Source organism: Acanthisitta chloris, unplaced genomic scaffold (genome assembly GCF_000695815.1).
Source record: "Acanthisitta chloris isolate BGI_N310 unplaced genomic scaffold, ASM69581v1 scaffold22949, whole genome shotgun sequence".
Classification (NCBI taxonomy): Eukaryota; Metazoa; Chordata; class Aves; order Passeriformes; family Acanthisittidae; genus Acanthisitta; species Acanthisitta chloris.
Window position 1 is genome coordinate 22,300 of NW_008691130.1, and position 10,675 is coordinate 32,974.

Genomic DNA, 10,675 nt, shown 5'->3' on the forward strand with positions numbered 1-10,675 from the left:
CAGAAACTGCTGCTGCGTGGAGCCCCATATGCCACATACTCCAGCCATGGCTTCCCTCTTTCCTTAACTAACACCGCAGCACTCCTTCCCTGCGCTGAGCGTGAAGGTGGCAGCAGCAAATACAATCCACATAGAATCATAGAATCATCAAGGTTGGAGGAGACTTATAAGATCATCAAATCCTGTCACTGTTGTAATCCTTAAACCACCACCTCCCTGGACAATATATTCCAATGCCTAACCACCCCAACCATTTCCCTGGTAGTGCTGGAGAACAGTATTAGAGGTTTCTAATTGCAATTAATATTTATCTTGACAATATCACGTGATAACTGTTCTATACTGCCATTAAGAGAGACTAACAGTACCTCGTACAAGCTCTGTTGTAAGATACCCAAGTAGATACCCAAGTAGAGCCTCATCTATGTTCAGTTTCAAGGGAGAAAGAGATTCAAACTTTTAACATATTTCATGTTTCTAGTCCAAGTCCCGGTACCTGGAGCTGGAACAAATTATTTTTTTCAAACAAATGCAAACTGAAGCAAAGACTTAGCCCATAAAATTTCATCCATGATAAATATGCTAACTGCAATTGTGAAATCTTTCACAGAGACATTCCTAGATTTGGACATATTTTGAGAAAGAAAATGGTCTAATTTTACAATAAATGTTTGATCCACATCTTAAAAGTTACAATTCATTTAAAATAGATGGTCATCCCTTTACTGAAATATATCAGCCTAGAAGTAATCATAGCATCAGTGACTCACGGGAACTACCTTTAGCTGTTTATTTTTTCATATTTCCTTAACTTGTCAAAGAATCTCCTGGATAAAATAGTCGTTGAAGGGATAGTTTCCTTCTCCAGCAATAAGAAATCATGTGAGTGACAGGATGACAAGCCCAATGTGCAATCCCAATTATAGTCAGCTCCCATGTAGTTAGTTCTATCTGTGATGACTAGAATGCAGTTCAGTACACCAGAAGTATATATCTTTTTTAGGAAGAGATCAATCGCATTTTAAGCACCACTGAACAGATTAACTGGCTGCACAAAGGGTCTCCACAATGGTTTGCTACGAGATAGAGTCTACCACTTAGTCTGCTGCACCCAGCTGAGGTATCTGGTACATTGAAGTAGCTTTTCATCCAAGTGAAGCACCAGGAGAGTGCCAATGCCTCTGTAGCCATAAGAAATTACTCAAAATACCACTTGGTCAACATTTACATTGATACTTAAATGCAAGATGCATGATCCAAGAGCATGTTAAATTGCTTTTTCACTTTGGGGAAATTTTATAAGTGAATCTAGTGCATACATTTTTATGGTATGAAGTTCTCAGTGCCTTTGCTTTGCATATTTATGTTTGATGTACAAGGCATGCAGAACACTCACCCAAAAGAAGCTGGAAAACTACTCAAAAATTAATCCTATCAAAACATGTCTAGCAGAAGGGAAGATCTATCTCTCCACAGACTAATGAAACAAAAAATTGCTTGCTCAAAGGTTTTGCCAGCTAGAGCTTTTCTGTATCAAAACTCCCTGAGCCACAACCAAGTTTCCACAGTAAGACCAAGTGTTTGTACCTACATATTATATACAGTTAAGTGAACAAGAAGACACAGATGATTTTGTTGGAAATCTACTGATAAAGCCTTATTACTTCAATCTTACAGTATTGATTTGCCCCAGAAACACTTTGTATTTTTAGAGCTGTCATCACAGAATTTGTTTCTAAATTGTTGGCAGTAAAATATAGAAAGAAGCTGGTTTTGATCATCAGCAATTTAAATTGAAATGTGAAACTGGCAGCATTATAACCTTCTGAAGTCCTTATGCCATTGTTCTGTCTACTACCTTCAATTTCATTTTTCTACCACAGTTCCTGTACCAGAAATCACAGCTACCAACCAGCCTCTTTGGCTGACCTGCAAGCACTGTTGTGCATGAATGGGCAGCAGCTCAGGGAAATGACCTCATACGATTACGGGAGCCCTAGTCCAATGTTATGCAATTCATAAGGGGAAAAATGAGATCAAAGTAAGATTGAATTCCTTTGGCAACATAAGGGAAGCTCCATAGATACCACTAACATTCCTTGGTCAAAGGAGTTGTTTCTGTGGTGGATATAGTAAGAGCACACAGTATAACTTGGCTAATTATCTCTGCAACTGTTTCATTGTACAAATCCATTTTCACACAGATTGTACACCCATATTTACTAATACAAATGTTTTCAGTCAACTACTTTTAATTAAACAAATCTGGTTTTACAAACTGCCTGGAAATCTACTTAACACTTCCATCCAAAGGAATACAGTACAGTTTCTAGTCTAGTTTCTAATATTCTGAAGATTTCCTTCACATTACACTAAAATGCTTTTGCTAAGTAGTAGCACACCTGGGTTTCCAGGTCACTGAGACAAACACTTCTTCTTACCCCAGGCAAAATCAATACAAAATTAGGCTAAGCAAATGGAAAATGATTATATGAATATAGAAGGAAAGATTAGTGTGTGATATATAACCTGGAAACAAAACCTAGTTTGTGGACTCAAAATAACCAGTTGATCAAAGCCCACAGTGTTTAACACTTAGAATACAAAATTTCTTCTGCCCTGAATAAATTTGCATAATTGACAGAATTTAGATTGGCTCAATTACTTAACAGAAATGTAGATTTCATCACTTAGCTTCATACTGACAGTAACTGATGAAACAAAAATATGTGTTCTAAATTAACTATGTATTAACATTTCCTTTAGACTGACGTTTAATCTCTTCTCCCTCTTTCTGGAACTTTATTTCCATTAGCAAAGAAAATGTTCTTCTTGTAGGTCTATACCAATGTCCTGCTGCAAAAATTATTTCAGTTTAGTTCAAACTCACCAGCATTTTCCTTGGTACATGGCATCAACCATAATTCACTTCCCAATAACTGGTTGAAGGCATATGACACAATATACTTCACTGTAGAAAAAAAGTGGTACCAGTAGTCAGATGAAAATACAGATTACATTTAAAACTAGAATATAAACTGATAGGAAAGGTGTTCACTTGTTCTGTTAAGGCCACTTGGGAATTGGGAGAGATTTTATCTTATTTCTGCAGGTCAGGGGTGAAGAAACATTCTGTCATTTTTCTTTTAACCTCGCAAGTTTTGGTACCTACTTTTTACAGCAGCAATTTTTAAAGCAAGAAAATAAAGAGCAGCACATTTCTAAAAAAAAAAAAAAAAAAAGTAAAAAAAATCCCCACAATTCCTTCAGCTTTGTAAGTTCAACATGAAAACATATGGAAAAGGTTTAATTGCCAAAATAAATGAACAACTGAAATAACTAATGTTTTACTGATATGTGTCACACAATGTGCACAAAACCATTAGCTAGAGTTCGTAAACCATTTTTTGTGTAATTCATGTGCTTTTTGTATTTCACATTTACCCTCCATTGTAATGCATGCAATAAAGCACAAAGTCATTATGTTTTTAGCATCTTCCTTTATTTTTTGTCATGGTTTTGCTACACATGTCAGGTATCAATGCATAGTTGAAAACATCAGTGAATTTGAAATGTACATGAAATACTGGCAAGGAATTGTTGGGCAGTTCATTTGTATCTCCTAGGTGACAGGTTGTGGCAAGATGCTCTGCCTGGAGTGGGTGTAAAACAACTGGAACAATGCCCCATTTTCAAACCTGTCAGTGGTGAATGGAGAAGGGACTGTCCTGCTGCTTCTGGTGTTGAATAGTGCTGACATTAGCGTGACTCATCAATCCAAAAGATGAAGGTCCTGATAGTGAGGTGAAGATGTGGTGCACCTTGTAAAGTACCTGATAAAGGAGCAAACAAGTTATACTACTGATTACTTATCTGAAGATGCTGAGCTGACACAGCAGACCTGGAGACACAACTGACAGTCAATCACTTTATCCTATAAAATCCCAGTCCCATTGTTTAATGGCAGGGTCTTCTAACATGCCCTTTCTGGAGAGTTTGTGGTGTCCCTGGAGTGGGAACACCCCTCAAGGTTACTCCTTAAGGCTGAACAAAAGAGATTTGTCCATGGTTGTTGGTATGGGAAAGTAACATCAATCTCTACTGAATTGCTTTTGCCAGCTTTGATATAATTGCTTCAATATTGCTTCAAACCCAGTGCAGTACCCTGTACTAGTTGTTATAGCTAACCATACCGTGTAGTAAATAATTCCCATTAAGATCTTTCCACCTGGTCATTATCATAATAAGTACCTTATTTTTATATATCTGGTTTGCCATCCTTAATCCTGTGGGACAAAGAGGTATAAAGGTTCAATTACACCTCCCTAATCCTTTAGACATAAACTGTTGACAAAGTCTGGGGGTAGGACTGGGTCTAGCCACACTCAGGCGCCTCTCTGATGTGTTTAGAAAGCACCTCAGGACTCCACCAGAGGCTTCTCTAATGAACTGCGTCTGAAGCTCCCACTCTGCCTGCAACAGAGGATGAAATATAAACACTTACCTTGTCCTTTGTACCCTACCCTGGCTACCCGCAAACTAGAGCATTACATGGAACATGTCAGTTTACCTTGAAAAGCTATCAATGGCCTGAGCTAAAGTTGCCCAAATGTCAGGTTGAGGTATGAGACTGCCAGGTCTATTGCAAGGAGAGAGAACTAAGTCATGCGTTACAAGTGCTTGCTACTTTCCTCAGTACATTCATTCCTAAGTGGAGTTCACCTACTGCTGTCCAGAATTGGAGTAACAACATGACCAGGAAAACAAGCATTTTGAAATACAGCTGAAAATTATTGTAAAAAACTCACACAAAAATTGCCAGAGATGCAGAGAATGAAAATGTGTGATTTGAAGCTGCTGAAGTTTCTGTTAACTGATCCTTAAACATAGCTAGAACAGTACAGTACCAATCTTAAGGACTGTTGGTGGACATACAGTTACCAAAAATGCTACAGCTACATCTAAAAGTGATAAACTGTAATTTTCCACTTTGTTTCTATATACATTTCCCTTTGCAACAAATCTGGATAAAGCACAAAACTATACAAATATTATACCATGAAGCAAGAATACAGAAAATTGTCTACAGGGACTTCAGTGTTCACTCCTTGCACAAAATATATTAATTACTGGCATTTCATAGCCTATAGTGTAAAATACAGGATAGACGTAAATGAATGAGCAATGCTCTTCTAGTGCACCATCATGTCTTTGGAAAAAAAAAAAGACAGTTCCTGCTCTGAGGGCTCTAAAGCAAAACATTTCTGATGATGTTTCTGAAAACTTACATACTATGAGAGACAGAAATCTGCAGCATGAGGATAACCCTTTAAGAAATGTTCTGCTTTTTCAATCTTCTTTCCAAGAAAGAAACCTTTTATTCATGTTATAATGAAGGCTGAACAGGCCCACTGTACTATCAGACCAGTTTGCATGAGTATACATTTCTGACATGAAGAACAAACAGGGCAGAGACTATTCTTTTGGTGCAAAACCACATTTTCAAGGAGTGACACCCTTCCAATAACCAGCATAGTGTACTGCAGAGAGCTTTTAGTACTCCGCAGCCATTGAAGGTCTCTGGTACTCATTAAGCCAGACAGCCCAGTTAATAATTTGTCTGGGGTTTTTTTGTACTTTATACTAATATACATTTACGAACATAAATGCAGTATGAACAGAGCACCTAACCTTTGCACCCTGTGATAACCTAAGTTCAGCCCATACTACCCTATATAAGTTCTTCTATACAAATAATTCCTTTTGACAGCTATTCCTCACAAACTGGAGGAGTTACTGCTCCATCTCTTTAATGGGCAATGGAGTTCAACGAATAAAAAATAAAATATTAGTAATAGACAATCTCAGTTTGTATACTGTGAACTAGACATGAGCCTAGACAGTCTGGTCTAGTTGGACAAGACTAGATAACTTTTTTCCTTTGGGACTTTTTCTGAGAAATTCCTGTAAATGAACACTGAATAGTCCACAGTGCAAATTATTACCTTATAAACCTGCAGCATATCAACAGTTTTCCTTAATGAACTGTTTATGAGGAAATTTCTATTTTTTGTATTAGAATAATAATGATATTGTCTTTTATTTTACAGTTATGAGGATGATATTGCACTTAATGGAGTACAGTATTGATGTCTCTAAGCAAACTCACATTATGAGCAACATTTATTTTCTTGTATCTTCCTGAATCTTCCCTAAAGCTTATGTTTTACTGTAATAAATGTTTGCCTTCACAAGATCCTTAAATTTTTACTAAAATTCCTTAGTTCCAAATTAAATAATATTCATAATTAGTGTATTTTTAAAAAGTAAACATTTTGGCCAACACACCATAATACTATCTCCAAACTGCCTTCTCTTTTCTAACCATGGTGCAAGTCATTATGTGCAAATTTAGTACCACATAACTGCAGGGGAGAAGAATTTACTAGAAACATTGTAGAACAGCAGTGTTCAAAGAGGAGCAGATAGGCAGCTGCACAGTGCGAAACACAGATAGAGTTTCTTTTCAAACAGTTGAATACCAGAGTCCAGCAGGAAAATAAATGAAAAAATCCAAAAGGCTAACTGATGGTTATTTAGAAGTGACATACAGTGCTAAATCCTCAGTAATACTTAGCATTTATATAGCAATTTACATTTTTAAGTTTAAAAATACTATCCCCAGGAAATGTATTCTGTAAAGGCAGGATACAAATCCAAAGTGAATGGTGATCTGGTGAATGGCACCATGACAGTAACATGTAATGTAATTACTGCATGGAGAGACACAGCACTTCATAAATCAGCTAGCTGTGCATGAGCTCTCATGGAAGACCACATACTTTACAAGGGGAATGTACAGATGTAAAATGATGATCATTCATTAGATAGGTTCTGTGACCACAAGGGATTGATACAGGAGCTGTAAGTGCCCCACAACTTGAAAATGTCTAACTTGGAGGTTGTAGGAAACATAAGGAAACCCTTCCAGTGATAGACAAAGCTTGTTTCAACTGCCAATACAAACAGACTTCAGGAGCCATCGCTCTTACACATCAATGCGGATCCCATGTTTTATAGACATTAATTCCCTAGTGCCTGTTAAGTACATAATAAATGAACATAGATGAGGTAAAGACGCTGTGATTGCCACATACAGCCAATACGGCAAGGGAGGAGTTTTTCCAAATGGGCAGATCCAGAGGCCATGACGAATCCCATCACGGACGTGATGAGAAGTCCAGGATATGAACAACATCCAGGGAAGAAAGCACCATGAGTCCTTCAGCCTGAAAAGGTGCATGATAAACTTCAGTGTCAGAGCCACGACGGGGATCACAGTAGAACAGTGAAGCAGTGGCCTCTGTGGCAGAGTCAGAGCAGCCTGCAAAGAGGAAAAATATAGTTGGCAATGGCTACAATGGTGGCAAGAGAAGAAAAGTTTCATGGATGTCTATAGGTGTGGTATCAGGTGACCAAGTGGAAGTTCAAAGAAAACATACTGTTCCTTTCCACTGCAATTAATCAAAGCCAACAATGTGACTATTTCGTACGTGAAAGCTGTGTGCTTGCCTGTCTCTCCACTATGTTATATGAATCATGCACCCCACTAAGCACTATTGACAGGAAGACAAGGAGGGAGAGGGATGAGCTATGCTATGTGTCATATACTCATGTGATATGCAGGAATGTCTATAAACTGCTGCCCTGATTACACGTACTTAATTTCATGACAATTAAAAGGAAAACAACCATACAATACACATGAAATATTTAATATGCTTTTCTTGAAATAAATCATATGCTTTCATGACATTTATTTTCAAAAATACATCCTCTATTTTACCAGTTAGTACCTGCCAAGTTGTTTCAGTTGCACAGCATTTAAAAGAGAACAGTAATTTTCAATACAACAAAAATATGATCCAAGTTACATGTATTTTGATCCCCTTGAGACAGTATTGTCATAGCATCATAGAATGTTGAGGGGTTGGAATGGACCTTACAGATCATCTAGTCTCAAACTCCCCTGCCCTGGGCAGGGACACCTCCCACTAGACCAGATTGCTCAAGGCTTTATCCAACCTGGCATTGAACACTGCCAGGGTTGGGGCATCGTGTATTCTTCATGGACAGGCAAAACAAAGCCAACATCTGAAATACCGGTGACTTCTTTTTTTTGTATCAACAACACGTTTAACATTAACTCAGTTGAAAGCCTGATATTTGGTTTTAATACAGTGAGTGTCTAGCTAGTCAGATTAGATTTAGAAGTGATAATGTCAATTTAATATACATACTTGAGAAGATATTGTAGATGCACTTACTAGCAACAGCTAGAACCATCACCACAAACTCAAACACAGTAAAAATAAATGTGACAGTATTTTTAATTTCTAAGTGACAAATAAGGAGATTCTTGTTTCTGTAAGCATGGGAGAAATGACAGCACGTTACTAAGAGATCTATACAGGTGCTGATACAATATTAATTGGCTCAATTCAGACACTGGTGAATATTGGGAAAGACTGTAACAGGCACCAGAAATAAACTCTTTGTACATTATGGTGTATCTGATCGCTGCGTTGGACACATCCCTCACTACACCTACTGCAGAAAGCAAACAAAGCATCACTAACCTGTTTGTTCTTTGGCTGTGCCAATTGCTGCAGGATTCAACAACAGTACCTGACAGTGTGACTTTGGAAGAGCTTATCAAATTTTCATGCATAATTTAGACATTGCTTGGAACCCTGTCTTCTCTGTAAGGAAACTCTGATGTATCCTTAGCCAAGTAACACAGAGATGGGAAGTTAAGGACTACCTTGGAATATAGCAGCCTATGCTTTAAACCAAAGCCAACACTAAAAGACCTGCAGAAAGTTTTGCTCTGTTAGGTTCCCACCACATGCTTGTCCATGACTCTCTCAGTCAGGTGATGGCATTAAAACACTCACAAACTGCCTACACAGCTTTTAACTCTAATGTTGTGGACCCAACTTCTTTAAGCTGCTGTAAAGATCTTTTCTCAGAAACTTAATTTCTGTTTCACACAAGCAGATTGTTCAAGGATTAAAGCAGAAAAATCTTGTGATGGTGAAACTGTGTATCACCTGCCCTGCAGAGTCTGATTTTTGTTACTGCTAACAAGAGCCTCAGAAGTCCATACTAGCCTAAGTTTGAAAAAACTTGGATCATGCTATGTTTTGGCAGATAGCCTATTGACTGGTTGCTATTTCTGCACTTCGAAAAAATCAGTAGCAAAGTCTAAATTAGTCTTTTCCCTCTGCCCTATTAAGGTTAGGTGCCAACAGCAATACAGTGAGTAAAAATTTTAATGTCACTTATGTATATGGTTTATCAGAGTTGGTGCCAACCTTCATCCAGTTCAGGGAAGGTGATGCTTAAATTTTTCTCATACAAATTTCGGTGTCAGAGTTGTTCACACAGCAAACCTGCATGTTCAGTTTTAACAAGTGAAAATCATTTTTTGTAACTGTGGTGCAGCAATTAGGCTTCTGAAATGCCCAAGTTCTGAGAGAAGCATAGTCTGTTTCCTCTTTTACAGTCTGTGACTAAAGGAACACTTAAATCCTTGAGTTGCCAAGCCCAAGAGACAAACGTAGTTCTGTTTGGCAATATAAGCTGTCATACTGTCTTTCTCCTAACAGGCAAATTTGTTTGCCTTTAGAGCCAGATCTTAACCTCCCCCGTGGCCCCAGCTAGTACAAGACTATTCTGCCTTAAACCTCTTGGAAAAAGTTGCAAACAGAATTTATTCTCAAATGACCTTTTCCACTTGCCTACATGTTCAGCTGGGTGCAAGATCATCCTGAAGTTCCTGCTTCTCCAGCCCCTCTCATGCAGTACAATGAGCAGCCGGAGACAGAAGATAATTATCGCACGCAGGAGAACCCACACAAACTCTGTGCTTTAATGCTCATGGTGACACCCCAGAGGTTTTGTAACTCCACAGGCTCCCCCACTCATACTCTGTGAAGCTTCACAAGCCTCAAGTCCTTAACTTTGAGGCTGCTCTACAAATTCAATATTGCATTATTTCTGTTTGTGCATAGCTTATTCTCCAGTTCCAGGAACGCTCCTGTGCAGCCCAGGTCAGTCAACAGTGGCTCATTAACCAGCTGAGTTATGTGTGTTTGCTGGTACAATCCTGTTTGCCACCAGCTGCATCTTCTGTGCTTTTAGAAGTCAGTGACCCTTTAGTAGCAAGACAGCAATTTCTGCATGTCTGTTTTGCAACATGAGTGTCTGGGCTGCAGTCCTGGGGGACACCGGGAGCAGCCCATCATGCTGGATCAGCCATCCTGACTATGACAGCTGACTGCAGTAACTTCCAGCTTTAGAGCTACTCAATGAGACAGATTCCTCACACACTGATTCTTAAATTCTTCTCCACTTCTGTGCACAGTAAAAACTACATGGAATACAAAGAACTACAAAGTCTGAATAGCGAGGTCTTTGTAGACTTCCTACTTATTGCAAAAATAATGTGGGCAAAAGGGCAGATCACATGCTATTTGGTACACAAGTATTTATCAGAGCAAACATGTAAATACCACAGGTGACTATTTACACTGAATACTCCAGAGAAATAATGATGACCATGAAAAACAGACCAACAACCAAATAATCCAAGCAGTGAGCTGCGTCAGCA

At 38.4% G+C, this 10,675-nt stretch overlaps 1 protein-coding gene across 1 annotated transcript in view; it reads right to left on the minus strand.

Annotated features, from left to right (window-relative positions):
* Window positions 1–6,876: 6,876 nt before the first annotated feature.
* The window catches only part of LOC103809306 (chromosome unknown open reading frame, human C5orf28), a 10,007-nt gene continuing 6,208 nt past the window's right edge, over window positions 6,877–10,675 (minus strand). Inside the window, exon 3 of the mRNA XM_009082135.1 lies at window positions 6,877–7,384. Within this exon, the coding sequence (XP_009080383.1) occupies window positions 7,049–7,384 (336 nt within the window). The 3' untranslated portion in view covers window positions 6,877–7,048. The remainder of the gene's footprint in view (window positions 7,385–10,675) is intronic.